At 35.8% G+C, this 18,231-nt stretch overlaps 2 protein-coding genes across 4 annotated transcripts in view; one reads left to right on the top strand and one right to left on the bottom strand.

The window, feature by feature from the left end:
* Positions 1 to 4,670, bottom strand: part of lrmp (lymphoid-restricted membrane protein) — a 36,860-nt gene extending 32,190 nt beyond the window's left edge. Inside the window, exon 1 of the mRNA XM_016282915.1 lies at positions 4,594 to 4,670. The gene's annotated coding sequence lies outside the window, so the exon portion shown is untranslated. The remainder of the gene's footprint in view (positions 1 to 4,593) is intronic.
* Positions 2,696 to 11,677, top strand: LOC107587341 (branched-chain-amino-acid aminotransferase, cytosolic-like). Of its 3 annotated transcripts, none has more exons than XM_016275128.1 (11): positions 2,696 to 2,777; positions 4,485 to 4,529; positions 7,327 to 7,527; positions 7,637 to 7,747; positions 7,836 to 7,955; positions 8,118 to 8,278; positions 8,617 to 8,759; positions 9,405 to 9,490; positions 9,851 to 9,991; positions 10,157 to 10,231; positions 11,084 to 11,677. In XM_016275128.1, the coding sequence occupies exons 1-11, from the start codon at positions 2,733 to 2,735 to the stop codon at positions 11,120 to 11,122; spliced, it is 1,167 nt and encodes a 388-aa protein (XP_016130614.1). In that variant the 5' UTR covers positions 2,696 to 2,732; the 3' UTR covers positions 11,123 to 11,677. The 3 variants fall into 3 exon arrangements, with proteins under 3 accessions (XP_016130614.1, XP_016130691.1, XP_016130750.1); XM_016275205.1 differs by lacking the exon at positions 2,696 to 2,777 and adding an exon at positions 3,552 to 3,602; XM_016275264.1 differs by lacking the exon at positions 2,696 to 2,777 and adding an exon at positions 4,902 to 4,968 and having other exon boundaries at positions 4,495 to 4,529.
* Positions 11,678 to 18,231: the final 6,554 nt, after the last annotated feature.

An 18,231-nucleotide genomic window follows, 5' to 3' on the forward strand; every position in this document is an offset into this window, starting at 1 on the left:
TACTATATCGCATAGTATAATTAATATATAGTTTAGATACAGTTTATATGCTTTACACAATCGCATTGTGCCTGTTAATGAAATTATAGAAAACAGATAACATGCTATACAATATAAAAGCCCATTACATGTTTAAACGGTCACTGCATTATTTGCTTAATTAACATTATATGGATGACGTGAAAAAAATAAGCAGAAGTGCAAAAACTCACACCTTTATTTTAAAATACTCTCAAAGTCTCATTTCATATATATATACATATATATATACACAACCAAAACTATCAAAAACCATACAAGTAAAAAAGCAAACCAACCTGTCAAAATCCGACTAATGGCGAATCAAACATAAACTTTACACAAACTGACAGACGTAAAACGTCTGTGCCACTTTCAGGATGAAAATAACGGCCACCTTCAGTTTCATGTGGTGTGTCTGTTATCTTTAGATAATATTTATACAGGACAAGCAAATACTGAGACGCCAAGGTTGGGAAAAACAAACACACCTGAATTAGCTCAAATGTTGACGCCGCAGTCGGTTCACAAATACTAGAGTGTGAAGCGCCACCCAGCTGATCGAAGGCCTTATTAAAACCTGCGGCGCACTGACACCGTGCGTCCAATGATGGAACTGCAACTGACAGAGGGCGAACTTGGATGACTCCAGTGCTGTAATGTAACAGTATTTAAGTTTTTTGGGAAGAATCTGTAGTTTACTGTAGTTTTCTGTCAACTTTCACTTTTACTCCACTACATTTCCTAATTAAAATGTATACTTTTACATTTCCCCGAAGCACGTGACTGCAAGAACGCAGGTTTGATGAATCAGTGGTCTGGCTGCGTCCTAATCGGTCCCAATGTGCCTACTTATACTATGCCCTTAAAGTATGTACTCTTTTGGTGAAGAATAAGTACACACTTTTGAGTGTGTAGTAGAAGAGTAGAGGCAAGCTTTGGACATACTTTCACGTCATACAATTGCTTAATGGTCCGCTCTGTGGCATAGTTACACGCACCCTGTCACCGTAAACTGACCTGTCAGTCATCTTGTCACAGTCATCTTGTCACAGTTAACAGATAACATCATTTCACCAGGTTAAAAGTTGATTATTAGTAACTCAAACCCCTTTATCTAAACCTCTCTACTTAACCGTCGGTCGCGCACATCTGTCGTTTTTGGCATTTTTAATTTTTTATTCATGTTTGTAGTTCTGAACCGAATCCTTCGCCGAAGTGCAATGGATTGTGGGTAATATTAGCCATTAGAGTGTGCATGGATCCACACACTTCAAAAATCTACCTGAAATAGTAGACCATCCTTCTGGTATACTCTTTTCAACATACTATGCTTTGGGACGCACTTATTTTAATCTCACATACCATTTAGAATGGATATGAACATTGGGACGCAGGGCTAAAAAACACCTTTGCTCGTGTGCCTTCAACCCTTCGAAGCTCTCACTCTGGAGGGTAAACCCTTTGAAGAGATTAGGGCATAGGGATGAGCCCTTCCGACTGGAACGCAGGGACAGTCAAAAGCGTCGTTCTTGAATGAATCAGCCGTTTGAATGAATCGGTTGAATCTCAATGACTCACTCATTAACAGGGACTTGCTGCCACCTACTGGCGGTTTTAATTTCACATTTCAACTATTTTTTTTTTCTCCATGTTTTAAATCATTTCAAATATCAGTAGTCAACGATTTATGTTTAAAACAAAGCATTATTTATGCATTTGTAACAGCAGGTTAAATGCATGCATGTCTTCTCTGAGCGTCATTAAACTGTGTAAATACATATAAATGCCACTTCAGATGCAGATTCCAGAAATGATTTCTTATGTTGGAATGAAAGAGACTAATACCGGATGAAGTGCCTCTTATGCTTACCGAAAGATACAAAATGGAAGAAAGAGTTCGAACTGAACACAATCTTGCTGCTCAAACTGTGTATAAACATTTTTTAAATATTTGCTCCTTTTCCATTTTGCATTTACTTGTACTATGCCTACTTTAAAACTTTTACTCAAGTAATATTCTAATATTCCTTCTACCAAAGTCATTTTCTGGTAGCCTAAGATATCTATACTTTTACTTAAGTGTGGATTTCGGGTACTTCATCCACCACTGTATGATTCATTGATTCCTCATATTTTCCCTCAAATTGAGCATATTATTAAAATATCTATAATATATACGCACATTTAAAATATGCTATATAAAGAGCAAAAAATAAGGAACTAAATAATAACTTTTTGAACCACGTGCATATGTTTTAAATCTAAAAAATACAGGTCAATGGAAACCTATTTATTGCAGTTCAACAGGCATTCTGCAATTGCCCTCTCTGCCAGTGCTATGCATAATAACAAAGAGATGTAAAGGAAATTGCTGTGGTGGTGTTAGTTGCAATTTAGTATCTTGGGAGAAAAGAAAACAAAAAGGGCTTTTTATCAGGGGGGGGAGGGCTTTAGCTGTACCTTATCATGTGCCTTATATTTTAAAATATATGATGTTCCATGCCAAGTACCAATATGATATCCATCCCATAATTTCTAAAGTACCAAGGTTTTTTTCTCCATTCACATAATCAAGAATTTCTAATGATTGCACAAAATGTGCATTTCCGTCACAGTACACTCTCAAACATGCTTTGTTTGTTTTAGCACATTGGTTTTGATATGGTGTAACGTTAATCTGAAAGAGGTTTACAGACGGCGCACATTTCATCATGGCGAGCGTTGCATCAGCCACGAACGCACCATCATCTCAAGAGGTAAAGGCGCGCATCGCATTCATAGCGGGTTTTTTCACCCATAAATATAAACACGTCTATGTTTTCAACCTTCATGTGTTTGATAAATGTAGTTAAACCAAGTCATATTGTGTCCTAAAACCGCGTATGTCGGCTTGTGCCGTTCTCTGTCGTGGCACATAGGTTTTCACTTTTGTGTAACTAATTTTTATGTATTGCATTGAAATGGACAACAACTCAGACAATATATTGTGTTATATGTTATATAACGTGTATATGATCTTCAAAGGTCATGTATTTTTATTTTTTATTTTTTTATGTATGTATGTGTTGGTCAGACTGACCTTGTGTTTACGCGCATGATACATCACTAGACTAATGAAATAAGGAGGCAAAGTCCCCTGTTAGGGTTGTTGTTTTTTTTTTATTCAATTATAAAATAAAGTTCCAGTTACATTTTATGTTTACATTCTTTCCAGGTTAAAGGCACGTGGATTACTACCATGCTGTCAGCAAAAAGCTAATGTTCATATTTTGTATTTATATTTTTGTTAATTATTGTTTTATATATAAATATTCTTTATTAAATTGAAATCTGATAAGGGTTTTCCACATTTTTACTGTGCTTGATATAGCTATAAAAAAGGCATTTATTACTAATTGTTCTTTGGCTATTATTTTTAACCTTCACCTTCTGTTCAGACCATTAGGCAACAAATCCACTGCATGGAGGTGCGCCTTTCATTCAACCCAGCTGATTGGTCACTAAAAACTCACTCGCATATCATTTCATGTTTCAAGCCACTTCAAGTTCATTTCGTGATGAACATGATGATGTGTAAGGGGGTGAGTTCATCAGGGGTGTTAAGTACTTATTTGCTATACTTAAAAAAAAAAAAATTTCCGGAGCAGGGATCTATTGCAATTGAAAATTACAATGCTGTACAATTCTGTAGATCTCCAAAGTAAAAAGGTTATATTTATAAGGTTGTCATATACTTATTATTTTTAAGTATTATTTTGGATAATTTGCACTTTTCTTGAGTGTTATTGAAACGGAATACTTGCACTCTTGCTCAGTTACATTTCTAAGGCAACAATTATACTTTTTACTCCTTCATTTAGACCTCCAAAGTACAAAGTCTATTTTCGCAGGTCATCATTACTTGACTTGAGTCTGACTCAGTGTAAATTCTATTTAGACAAAACTATGCTCATTCGTCCTTGTGAGGAAACATCTTATCGTTCACCACAGCACAGTGTTTGACCTAAAGAAATATGTTATAATTATAGCTGTTGCTGTAGCAGAAAATGCAGACACTTGGTTGGTGATCACTCTATAAACAGACGAACTAAATACAAAGGTCTCAGTTTCAGGATGGAGCTTGTTGTGTTCTGTAGACAGTCAGGACTTTTTTTTCTACTAGCTACTTGAATTTTTAATTAGAGTTATTTAAGTGATATTCTAGATATTTTGTAAGGGAATACATTGTTAAGAGCATGGAAATGTAAGACCAACATTGCTTATTCTTTTATAAGAGAGCAGTAAAAGAAATTAGTGAAGAGCATCAGCACTCTAAGTAACATTCCTTCACATTTTAAGGTACTTAAAGTGCCAAAGTACTTCGGAAATGTATCAAATTAATTGTGTTTGCATATCTGATTGGATATTCCAGCTTCAAATATGCATATGCTCATATTATATGTTGTATTTTTGTTCCCTTTTAGGAATTTGAGAATAATGGTATGGCTGGCAATGCCTCTAGCTTTAAGGTAAGGCATATTGTATACACATATTACAGATTGCTATGTATATAGTGTAATAAACCGCACTTGCCTTTAGCGAAATGTCCAATGGCATCATTCTGATGTTTGATAGATACACCAGACAATTAGAAACTCTCCTCCTCAGTCAAAACTTGATTCTTTCTCTGATAAATCGACTTTTCTTATGGTCTTATGGTCATTTCAGTGTCCACATACTGTTTCTAAAATTCATAGCATAATGAAAGAGCATTTTGAGTGGCTATACAAGCTTAGTTGAATCTTAGTGTCTTGAGTAGACTCATGGTAGACTCCTTGTTCCATAGCGTATTTTGACCTCCATGGCTCCAAAATGTGACCTTGGACCTCTCTTTTTGGCAGTTACCAGAAAGGTCCTAGCTTTTCCAAGATCCCATGCTGAAAAGAGAAGCCAGTCTCTCAGATCACTGTAAGCCTTGTCAATCAAGCTTGGCTTGGCTTTGGGCATGCTCTCTGTCTCTCTCTACCTTTCTCTGACTCAGGTGGTGATTAAGCCTGAGTTCTTTTCAACACAGGCTAGATCACACCATTGCCATAAAGTAAACATAGTATTATAGACAAATATCTGCAATCATGCCTTAGGTTGGTGGCTGCTTACAAAATTAGAGCATTTATATAGTGTATGGATGAGAGAAATATCTAAAAATAAAACAGTTTTTAATTCTGATCATTTGATTCATTGAAATGATTCAAATAAAAAGAACGATTCATTCACAAATCAGGCATTGCTATTTTAAATGTGACATTTGAAATGTATAATACTTATATATTTGCATCCTTGCTCCAGTCCCTCATTCCCTATACGTAATTGCATGGGAAAGAGTGACAAGTACATTTTGCAAATGGAGAATAATTACATTTCAATGCTTTTTGCGTTCTCCATTTTTGTGTACATTCACAAAAATATAAAGCCCCCCTCAATTTTATACGACCATCACCAGTTTTGCAGTTTGTGAGAATGCTAATGTTTTGCAAGTGAACACAAAATCATTTAAATTTTTTTCTTCTATCACCATGTCCTCTTTGGGGCTTGTCACACTCTTTGCAGAAATGACCGAAGAAGACAAAGATAAATTCCAAAACATACAGAGTTTAATAAAGATCCACACAATAATCCACAGGTACAGAAACAACGCAACTTCCAAAGACGAGACCGGACCACTAACACAGGAAAAGGTTTAATTTAAATACACTGACAAACGAGGTTAATTAATGATACACGGCTGAACAGAACAAACTAATAACACTAGTAACCATGACAAACAAAGATGAGTGGGAAATCATTAATAATAATAAATGCATTTAGCAGACGCTTTTATCCGAAGCGACTTACAATGCATTCAGGATATACATTTTTTTTACCAGTATGTGTGTTTCCTGGGAACTGAACCTACGACCTTTTGCAATGCTCTACACCTGAGCCACAGGAACATGTGGAAAACAGGGAAAAAACAAAGGAAACAATGAAGCTAATGAAAACAAACTAAAAGTCCAATAAACATAAACGAACTAACATATTCGTGACAGGGCTCCATATGTTGGATTGTACTGGCATTTTTGGCTGGACCATTCCTTATTGTACATACTCTTAAATTAAATCATTTTAAGAGCACATACTAGCATTTGGTTGAGTATCAGTGAACATGAAATATCATCAAACAAAAAAAAAAAGCTTCAATCTGGTAATGGACATCCAACATACTTTCTAAAACCTCATACATGAAATCTCATATCAAAAGGCACAAACGTGAGCTGGTGCTAAAATAAGGCTTTTTGCATAGGTGTTTATTTTTGGGCTCATCATGGCAGCGTGCAAAGCATTGTTTGTCTATTGATGAGGATAATCACATTTAAGCTTCTTGAAGGGACTGTATGAGGTCACACACGGCAATGACTTGATGGCCACAAAGCACCTCTCATTACAATGAAACCTCAACAAAATGATAGCTTTCTAAGAAAGCACTGTGTCTGATCATACTTTATACTATGTAAAAGTACTAATTAGCATACTAAGTAAAGAACTGAAAACACCATCATCAACAACAATAATAGCACTTCTGTTGACCACCACTGTAAATCTGCCAACATGATTGCTCTCGAGACTCAACAGAGATTACAGATGGTTGTTCAATTGGATCTAGCATATTTATAGTCAAGTACTCACAAAGAACTCGTAAACTGAGGTGTCAGACTAGAACAGTCCTCAGATTCGTGCTGCTTTACGAGTCAACGCCTGAAAAAGAAAGCACCATAAACAGTGTCTCAGAGCTGATATTGTTTTAGTTGACAATCCATGAATTAGACAGATGGGCTGATGTCATTACATTTGATTAAAAAAAATGTGTATATATGTGTATGTATATATATAATTGTATTGTTATAATAAACTATATAAATTTAATTAAATGGTTACTTTAACTGCATATATATATATATATATATATATATATATATATACACTTATATCTGCCTGTGCTGCAGTTAAACAAACCTTTGCTAATAAATGCTGAGGCAGTGCGGTGCTCACCTTTCCACCATAATCTGGGATTACAGAGGGTTTCTAAAGGAACATGTAATCTGTGACAGTGTCTAATCTCAGAGTTTCAAAGTTTGAGTGCATTTCTGTCAGGGAGAGTGATCCACAGAGCTAAATGGAGTGATAGAGAGATGGATTTCACAGACTGACCCTATTCTGTGTCTATAAAAAGCTCTTGGCTGGTGTATTATGTCATCTGATGCTGTTTATTTTTGGCTGCGTTCTGTCTAGGCCTCAGACACTGTGATACAGTTAGCACAGACCCATAAGCCAAAACCTGACCCAAATGGCCTGGTGTTTGGGACGGTCTTCACTGACCACATGCTGACCATTGGATGGATTCTTGAGGAAGGCTGGCAGAAGCCACACATCCAGCCTTTTGGGAACCTGTCCATACATCCAGGCTGTTCTGCCCTGCATTACTCTGTACAGGTCTGTCCTGGCCATCTGGAGTTTCATCTGTGTGGTTAGACATCAATTGTTACAGCTAATAATTAGCATATTTTTTAAATGTTTAAATGTAAATACGTACTGCCTGCAGCTTTTTGAGGGTATGAAGGCGTATCGGGGGCCAGATAGCAAAGTGTGTCTCTTCAGACCCAAGATAAACATGAAGCGGATGCTGAAGTCCGCCCACAGGGCCTGTCTGCCTGTAAGATTAACGTCTCTCCCCTCTCTACTGCATCCACATTCAGTTTTCATCAAGTTACAGACACAAAACTGCATGTCTGTTTCTGTAGAGTTTTGATGGTGCAGAGTTGTTGGAGTGCATCAGGAAGTTGGTGGAGGTGGATCAGGATTGGGTACCTCACTCAGACTCTGCCAGTTTGTACATCCGTCCCACCTTCCTGGGCACAGAGGTTAGAGCTACACAAATCCCTCATAATCTCATTTTGACTATTTTTAGCTTTTTATATCTTGCAGTTCACAAAAGCATATCTGTGCATATAAATGAAGACATGTAATTTATGTAGCCTATAACCTGTAATCTATATTTTCTTTACATATGCCTGTGTGTGCAGCCCACCCTTGGTGTCAAGAAGCCTTCCAAGGCATTGCTGTTCGTCATCCTCAGTCCTGTGGGCTCGTTCTTCAGCACGGGAGCTAAACCAGTATCTCTGTTGGCTGACTCCAAATACATCAGAGCCTGGAGAGGAGGGACAGGCGACTGCAAGATGGGAGGGTGAGTGAATGAGAGAGATTTCAATGTGCCTGAGTATCTACAAAAAAAAAAACACTACAAAACACTAATTGAACGAGGAGCATTGTTGCAAGCTTATTGGCACATTCTTAGTCTTGATCCAAATATGTGCAAGCTTGGTTTAATACTGAAAGCTTCATAGTAGACTTTGGATTTGTGCGTGCTAACAGCCATGTTTTAAATCTGTGCAGAGCGTTTCAGCAAAGCAGGCAGTGCTGTATGTGTCAACCTCTGAAGAAATGATAACGCCACTAGAAAATGGGTTTTTTCAGGGCTAAGACAGATCTTTGTTTGTGAACGTGAAACCTCCATTTTTTTAGGAACTATGGCGCGTCTATCTATGCTCAGAATGAGGCAGTGGATTACGGCTGTCAGCAGGTTCTGTGGCTGTACGGGGACGACCAACAGATCACAGAGGTCGGCACCATGAACCTTTTCCTCTACTGGATCAATGAAAAAGAAGGTGATGGCTGTTTACATTTGTAAACCATTACTTTTTCACTCTCTGTTTTGATAGACAAAGTATTTTGGTTCTGTATATTTACTTTAACAGAAAATACAGAGTATGTGGAAGTCAAAGTATATGGAGGTCAAAGTAAATTTGCTGGACCTTCAAAATGCCACAATCAATGATTTAGATTCTCATGGAAGCTTATTTCTGCTAAAGAATAAAAAAAGGTAATTGTGACATGTCTTATCTCACATTTCTGTGAATTGTAAGTTATCAACTCAGAACTGAGAGTTAAAACTTGTGTTAAAACTTTAAAAAAGTCAGAATTATTTTCTCAGAAGTCAGAAATGCAAGTTTCTATCTTGCAATTACAAATTTATATTGCAATTCTGAGTTTATATCTCGCAATTCCAAGTTTATATCTCACGATTCTTAATTGCAAGAAAAAAGTCACAATTGTGAGATATAAAGTCACAGTTACCTTTTTATTATTATTATTTATTTATTTTATTCCATGGTGGACATAAGCTCCTCTACTGAAGACCTCTAGTGGTCTAAAAGAAAATGACAGTTCACAGCAACTTTCTAATTTCATCGTTATAGACATAATATTTGAAAAAAAGTTTAAGATGAAAAACCTGTTTTTTTTCTTTCTAGAGGAGGAGCTTGCAACACCACCTCTAGATGGCATTATTCTGCCGGGCGTTACACGGCAAAGCATCTTAGAACTTGCTCGCAAATGGGTAAAACCAGTCAAAACCTTACTGTCAGGAAAAAAGTGCAAAAATGTATCTTTAGGGGTACAACAGCTTGTCAACTTCACCCTCATGTTGCTCCAAACCTGTATGACTCTCTTTCTTTTGTGGAACACAATAGAAGATATTTTGAAGAAAGTTCATAACATCTTCAGGTCACATTGGCTTCCATTGTATTTTTTGTCAAATTGGAACTGACACTGTTTAGATAGCAACATTCTTTAAATGATCTTCTTTTGTGTTCCACTGAAGAAAGAGGGTCATACAGGTTTGGAGTGAATTACTACAGAATTTTCATTTTTGGGTGGACTGTGATTGTTTGGTTCAAAGCTTCATTTGATCTAACAGGGTGAGTTCAAAGTATCCGAGCGCTATTTGACCATGGCCGACCTGCGGCAGGCTCTGGAGGAAAACCGAGTGAGGGAGATGTTTGGTTCTGGAACTGCTTGTGTTATTAGTCCAGTTGGCAGGATCTTGTATCAGGGAGAGGTGAGTCTAGTTTATTTTGGATGGCTAGAGCACCGCACACTGATTCAGTATCAAAACATACTGGCGAATCAACAGATATCTACCTCTGGGTCAACATCTTGGCCAATTTTTGGAGCTTAACAAATTTTCAACATGTTTTTCTTAAACTAATTACCTGCCATTTAGAATCTGCATATTCCATGTGAAGGAAGCTTTCCTCCACTTGCCTCCAGACTGCTAAAGGAGCTCACAGATATTCAGGTAAGACACTACACACACTTTCAACACACTGCATGACATATTTTATAGCCCTATGTAATGTATGTTAGTGTTATTTGTCAGTGTTTAGAATGTAATTAATATTTCATGATGCTGTTAAAACAATTTGAGCAAAACTCTTTTCTGATTATGTCTTGAGCTGGTTGATAATGCTTTCTTTAACTTACCTTACAGTGGTGTCATTGAATGTGCATTTAAATGCACTTAGAAAAATGTAATTAGCAAATTAGAAATAAAGCAAAATAGACAGGGTGTCATTCAGTGTTTCACTAAATGGCAAACAAATACATTCAAACTATGTTAGTTTTGAAATTGTGTCTGAAATAGGTTTCAGGAATTTATATATTTTACTGTCTTGGAAAGTTTGTTTAGTTTTTTTCCTGTAGTTTGCAGTTTTATTCATTCATTCGTTCTGCTTAATCTACCTTTTAATATTTAATTTATATAATATTATTTCATAAAATATATAACATTTCATTCAATAATTATGTGCATATTTATTTTATTTGCTGTCATGGTGGAACACTTGTTTAAGTGAGATTAGAGAGATTTATGTTCATTTATGTGGTGAAGGGAACAAAAATGGGGCCTAAACATTGGGTTGTTGCGCCCTCATCTGGTGAAATGGAAGAATTCGGATATTTTTGGTGTTTCAATTTTTATTATTTGTTGTAGAGGGGTTACAGTAAAATAATTGTATTCTAACAACTTCTTAACAAGAACAAAAACCATTTAACCTCCACTTTTCCATCCCAACACACATTGGACAAATAGAACAATCAGAACAAAATCATATTGTGTCATTTTGTTTTTCATCTTTTTGCTCTTTTGCAGTATGGACGGACCCCCAGTGACTGGTCTTACATCGTATAAAAGAACCTCACCGATGTCAACGTACACAAACTCTTCAAGACATTTAAAACATGCACATCGTACAAAAAAAGCTTTATTTGTGGGTATATGAAATAATTACTTGCCACGTTCATGTATGTTTTGTTTTGTACAAAGTTTACCAGCTAACTAAAACCTAGTCTAGCAATAATATGTTGCTCTTTAGCATATTAATCCACTCAGATGCCTCCTCATAGTCACAGTTTATTCTAATCATCAGTAACCAGCAAATCACAGTTGGTGACCAACTGCTTTGTTAAAACTGGCTAAAATTGCTGTTATATGAGGTATATGAGATATTTCCACACTGTATAGTTAGATTCAACATTCAGTGGAACTACAAATGTACTTCACTATTGATGCTGTTAGTAATATGCAATTACTGTATTATTGCACAAGCTCTTTAAACTTATGAAAGACATTTATAGATATTTAAGATAGTATGTTATTGTGGTAGAATTTTTTTTTTTTAAACGTTTGTATTTTTGGATTTAATTGTTACTGTTAGAACATGTTAACATGTTTAACATCTAAAAAATGTTAATACAGATGCCTCCTCATAGTCACAGTTTATTCTAATCATCAGTAACCAGCAAATCACAGTTGGTGACCAACTGCTTTGTTAAAACTGGCTAAAATTGCTGTTATATGAGGTATATGAGATATTTCCACACTGTATATTTAGATTCAACATTCAGTGGAACTACAAATGTACTTCACTATTGATGCTGTTAGTAATATGCAATTACTGTATTATTGCACAAGCTCTTTAAACTTATGAAAGACATTTATAGATATTTAAGATAGTATGTTATTGTGGTAGAATTTTTTTTTTTAAACGTTTGTATTTTTGGATTTAATTGTTACTGTTAGAACATGTTAACATGTTTAACATCTAAAAAATGTTAATGTTGTAATGTTTAATTTTAGCTGATAATAGTAGTTAGTAACAGATGATTTTTTTTTAAATGCTTCCATTCCAAGCGCACAAACTTTATAAAAAGTTCTATTTGATGGAGATCCTTTTTGCACCCAAAGGGAACCTTAAAATCCACCGTATATTTGTTTAAAGACGTTTGTATGATTGAACTGATCCATCATTTATTGTAGACCTTTGTTGCAAGGAATAAGTTCTTAACAGTTACAAAAGCACAAATACATTAAATAATATAGATTTAGAAATGTGTTATACTGTTAAGTATTGTTAATTGCCAAAGTATTTTAATGGTGTACTGAGTATTTTGTGACGTGATATCAGAAATAAAAAACAATGCTTCATTCATTCATTCATTCTTCTTCTGCTTAATATACCTGATAATATTTCAGTCATGTATAATAATAATAATTTAATAAAGAAAAAATTATAATACATTTTTATTTGCTGTCATTGGGTGGAACACTTGTTTAAACAAATAGTTTCAAAAATGAAAATTCTGTCATCATTTACTCAGTATCCTCAAGTTGATGCAGTTGCAATTGCAAACAGTTGCCCCCCCCCTGACTTTCATATGGAAGAAAATACTGGGGACCAGAAACTTTTTGGTAAACCACATTCTTCAAAATATCTTGTTTCATGTTCGCCAGAAGAAAGAAATGCATACAGGCTTGGAACAGCATGAGGAAATTGAGTAAATGATGACAGAATTTTTATTTTGGGGTGAAGTTTGCTCATCTTCTACTGGTTTGTTTTCAGCTCGTAACATTTTTTTCCTAAGCAAGTGTATTAGTGTGTACAGTATGTGTGCTGAAGGGATAGAGCACCCATAGATGAGGGAGAGGAGTGCTGGGACTGTGTATTGTGATGATATATGCGAGGGTTTGAGCTCCACTTGCTCCTGCTGCTCTGAACACACTTTACACACATTCATCATCATAACATGCCCTACTTACTTTAGACATCTTTAATTCATTCATGCCTCTCTTCCAAACACATATTGTACACAAAACATGAACATGTCCACTAAGTAAAATAATACAACTCCTCTCACTTAAATTAAAAAAGGTTCTCTAAAGACGTTCTGTTTGTTCTTCTTCCTGCCTTAGTAGCCTATAGCTCTCCTTTTTAGACACTATTAGAATCGAACCACTGCTGTAGTAGCAGAAAGAAGGCATTGTACTTTTTCCTCTTTGTTTTTGTAATATAATCAAGCTTTTGTTGTGTTCTTAATATATTACAGATTCCATTTAATGAGAGGAAACAAGAAAGATGCAGTACTACCTTTTTACACAAGATGGCGAAATATAACAAATGATGTAAAGAGCTAATGATGAGTGTAACTGGATTTGAATCACTGCAGGTTTGAATCACTGAGATCTCGGAATCACTACAGTACTATTTGTCTGCACTGGAAGCACACACATACACATACATATATATAATTCTGGAGAAAAAAAAGTCCAACATGCACTGGCAATGTGAAAACAAAATAAGAATAAACCATTTAATTTTTTTAAAGTTAAGTTGTAAATTATAAAAGCAATAATTAAGAAATTAAGCCAAATTCTTGTTTGCCAATAAACTTGACTCATATTTATAGCCCCCACTAACCCCCAACATGCCTTAATAAGGCTCAGGTTAATGGTTACATGAAAAAAAGTGAAACTGACTGAATGTCAGCCCCAACCAGAGCTGGGGCAAGTGACCTAAATCACTCCTGAACTGTGAAATAATGCTCTTGCCTTGAGAAAAGGGGAGAGAAATCAAAATGGACCTGAGGGAGACTGGATCCAGAGCGTGCTGGGATCAGATCACTTTTTTAAGCAGAAGCATATTGATTTATATGGAGCTGTAATTGCTTCAATATGTTCTGGATGACTCCCCCGTAATTAAGGCCTGGCAAAGACGCACTCCTGGAAATGCCCAGTGCCAGGCAGCGGGTAGAGAGGCACCCCACCCAATCCCCTGTGCCAGCAAGAGGGGAGAACATCCCCAACCCTGCCTCATCTTCATTTACAGCAGAGGCTTCCCTGTTCACAGGTTCACTGAGCATCTACTCATCTGATAAAGGGCAAGAATTTGGCATATGCTGAAAGCTTATACTTGCAGTCCATTGATGATTTTGCACTTTCATTGCACCTTACAAGCTGGCATGGGTTTGCCATAATGGCTTGTACCTTCTTGTGGCCTTAATTAGCATGAAAATGAGAAGATACTGTACAGCAATAGTTCTCACTGGACATTAAGTAGTGATTCTATCTTACAAAATTAAACTAAAATGTTAAAGTTAAATGAAATGCATTGAAATATGAATTATATTAATATAATAATATTAAATAAAATATTTAAATAGGTTTCAATATCAGGATATATTAAATTATGATACATTAATTTTTTTATTTTATTTTATTTTAACAATAATTTATTATTATTTTAACCTGTGGCCTATTTTGCAGTTAGTATCAGGGGAGTTTTTCTCATTTTCTTTTTCATACACATCAACATGAAGCTGGGTGTGGAAAACACAAGTCAAATGTTTTACACAGCTGACATTCCCAGCAGCGGGACCAACCATCACATTGTTCTTGATATAGAATGGTGATGGATTTCCCATAAACCTTTGATTTCACCACTTTCACCCAACATGAATGTCAATCAGAGGAGGATGTTTAAACAGACGCAAAACTTGATACTGCATAGCAACACTCAATGGCAAAACATAACATTTCACTGATGTCAGTTTGATAACACATCTTGACAGGGTGAACAAACACATGTGCTTTCACATATTATAACACATTGACACAAACTCTCTTTCTCTCTGTCTCACCCACTTAGAGGCGTACAGTATCCAGTTTATGACATTCCAGCAGGAAGTATTGTGTCCAGTCATTATTAATGGTAGCTGACAGAATGATTGCAGTCCTTGTCTTGCATGCTAAATGAAGGACCTCGTTTCCAAAAATGTCAATGCACTTTGGAAGTGGATTGTATTGGGTTACTTAATCAGAAAGATCTTTTGTGTTGTGTGTGTGTGTGTGTGTGTGTGTGTGTGTAGATGCCTGGAAATACATTTTATAGATATTACAGGAAGAACTCATTTAATTAGCAAGTCATGCATTCTAAATCAATTATTTTTAAACAATTGTATTATTTATGTCCATATGTACCTTTAAAAAGTAAAACTGTAGCAACTGCCACCTGAGAGACTCACCTGTGACATTTTAGCCATTATGTGATGACATTTTGCAACCTGTATGCTTTACAGTTCATAACAAAATATATAATTATAATGATTTATATATCATTCACATAAATCACTTGTTCAGCATGGTTTTCTTTCCTGTGTTAATGTATTTCCTGTTTAAACAGGAAGTTAGGGTGTGGAATTTCAAAGGGCTACAAAGGTTACATCACAGCCATTAACCATGATTTGCTTCTTGCTATAGGTTGGTGGCATTAGGGGGTGGGACATTCTCATTTAAAAAAACATTTCATTGGATAAAATCTGTGTAGTACAAGATGAGTCATCAACATTATTCATTCTGTTTTTCCTGAAGAAAAAATAAAAAAATGTAACATTTAAAAAGTGAAATTTGTAAATAATTAAAAGTAGGATCTTGATATGATGCAAGACAATCTTGAGCCTGCTTCTGCTTGAGCTTATGATACTTAATTGTTGCAAGCACCCACTACACCATGGTACCAACATGAATCAACATATTATTGTGTCTAAACCATCCAAAGGGTTCAGGGCCAACATGAAATCCTCTTTCAGATCATTTGATATTGTCCCTGAATAAAGCAAGGACCACCGTCTCAGAGTCAGCAGGCTTGGCAGGTTGAGCCAGACAGATAACACTGTCAGACATTGTCCCTCTAGTCTGGAGAGCCTTTTTTCCTGGTCAGTGGGTTCACACAGACAGACAGGCAGACGGCTCCAAAGAAGAGCAAGTTGGCAGAGGTACAACGAATCTAAGTGCTGCCCAATGCAGAGCAAGGAGAGAGAGAAGGTCAGCCCACTGCATCAGATTCTCTCAGACACGCAGTGAGGCATCAGCACAAAACCCACTGTATTACTTTACATCTAGCCGTCTCACGACACTGGGGGGGTAATTCATTCATTCTGTAAACACGATCTTGTGGTTTGAACTCAGCTTACTGTTACTCTCCATTCACAGCTGTTGTGGAGAAGAACCACAGTCTTCACAACATGTTTATCCTTAAAGGAACACTCCACTATTTTTGAAAATAGGCTCATTTTCCAACTCCCCTAGAGTTAGCGCTTTTAGCTGTAGCTTAGCATAGATCATTGAATCTGATTAGACCGTTAGCATCTCTCGCTCAAAAATGACCAAAGAGTTTCTATATTTTTCCTATTTAAAACTCGACTCTTCTGTAGTTACATCGTGTACTAAGACTGACGGAAAATGAAAAGTTGGTATATTCTAGGCCGATATGGCTAAGAACTATACTCTCATTCCGGCGTAATAATCAAGGAACTTTGCTGCCGTACTATGGGTGCAGCAGGCGCAATGATATTTCGCAGCGCCTGAAAATAGTCCCCAGCATGCTCCCTGTGCAAGCCGGTGGTCACGTTGGTTATGTTGACAGAAGTTAGCCTATTTTCAGGCGCTGCGTAATATCATTGCACCTGCTGCACCCAAAACTCAACTGTTTAACTCTAGGGGAGTGTTCCTTTAAGTACTTACACGCATCAGGAGTGAAGTAGGCCTACATTGCTAAAAAAAATTAGATCTCTCCAACTAAAAAATGTTCAGTGACTGAGTCCATCTGAAATTTCTAGTTGGCTTAAACTCTCATTTATTTTTTGGTTGATGTTGTGCTGGCCAGTAGAGCGTTTGTCTTGGACTTACTTAAGCCTACTTGATACTGGCACCTGGTGGTGTGAATGTAGCCGTCATTGAAGAAATTAATGCAAAGTCAGTCACAATCTGTTTATTTTGTGACAGAAATTGGCTAATAACATTAGAAGTTCCATGTAAAATTAAATAGGATTTACTGGGTTACAGATAAGACTAGAGTGTTGTTATGTTAATGTGCATGCTTCTAAATATATTATTTAAAAGTTCTATATATTTATTTACATGTAAAACTTTTTAATGTGGAACTGATAACTGAGAGCTATGGATTATTGCATTTAGATGACAGCACTACTATGTGGACTCAAATAGAAACAGGGGAAACAACTCTTAAGTAGGACTTACATAAAGATGTCCTACTTAAGTATGTCAAAAAATGCTCTTAAATTCAACTAATTGCATTAAATACAATTATGTATAATTACATGTTACAATAAAAAAAAAATTTAATGATGAAGTTGCAAATTAGTACATTTAAAATATATTAACTTTTAATGTCATATCAAATAGCACACTGCAGTGACAATTCTAATCTAGTATGTCCTAGTATGTTAGTCAACCCATCAAAGTAAGTGTACTTCTTTAAAGAATGACAAAAGCTTATTAAAACATAATAATTTAAAATGTACTTTTTAATAAAGTACTTAAGTGTGTTGCAAACATGAAAGTGTACTCTCTTTAAGCACACTTAAGTGGCCTTTTATTTCATTAATATTACTTGCGAGTGTGTTTTTTTTATGTACCTTAAAGATTTGAAGTACACTACAAGTGAGTGAACCTGTTTTTCACAAGGGATTTGAAACCACGACCTTGACGTTTGTTAACACTACGCTGTTCCAGTTAAGCTACAGGAACACCATGGTACTAAACGTCACTAAAGTCAGCTTAACTGAGAAGTCCTTTAAGAAACTCTCATTTGGCTTTGCAGAAGAGTTCTGCAATGTTATTTTCATTATGTACATACTAATTAGATTCATTGTCCACTGTTGCTCAGCAAATATACTTTTTTTTACTGCAAATAAGAGGTTGACTCAGCATTATAACTTTATATATAACCTTATTAGTAAAGTGGCATTACATAATGATTAATTAAACCCATTTTCTTACTTTAATACATTATATTTTGTTATCTGAACAATATTTTTTACAGTGAAAAGTGCTTAATGGTTAAATTAATTTCTTCATCCTGCAAGGGTCAGATTAACTCTCCATGTGCCATTGCATATTGTAGCAATGGTTTTTCAACAACACTGCTAACCATTGAACAAATC

Source organism: Sinocyclocheilus grahami, unplaced genomic scaffold, assembly GCF_001515645.1.
Source record: "Sinocyclocheilus grahami isolate Dianchi unplaced genomic scaffold, SAMN03320097.WGS_v1.1 scaffold1.1, whole genome shotgun sequence".
Classification (NCBI taxonomy): domain Eukaryota; kingdom Metazoa; phylum Chordata; class Actinopteri; order Cypriniformes; family Cyprinidae; genus Sinocyclocheilus; species Sinocyclocheilus grahami.

Bases quoted from the DNA above. Each gene is read 5' to 3' on its own strand.
- LOC107587341 (XM_016275128.1), top strand. From the start codon at position 2,733: ATGGCGAGCGTTGCATCAGCCACGAACGCACCATCATCTCAAGAG. The intron at 4,530-7,326 runs GTAAGGCATATT...CGTTCTGTCTAG, and splicing joins GCAATGCCTCTAGCTTTAAG to GCCTCAGACACTGTGATACA. The intron at 9,992-10,156 runs GTGAGTCTAGTT...CCTGCCATTTAG, and splicing joins GGATCTTGTATCAGGGAGAG to AATCTGCATATTCCATGTGA.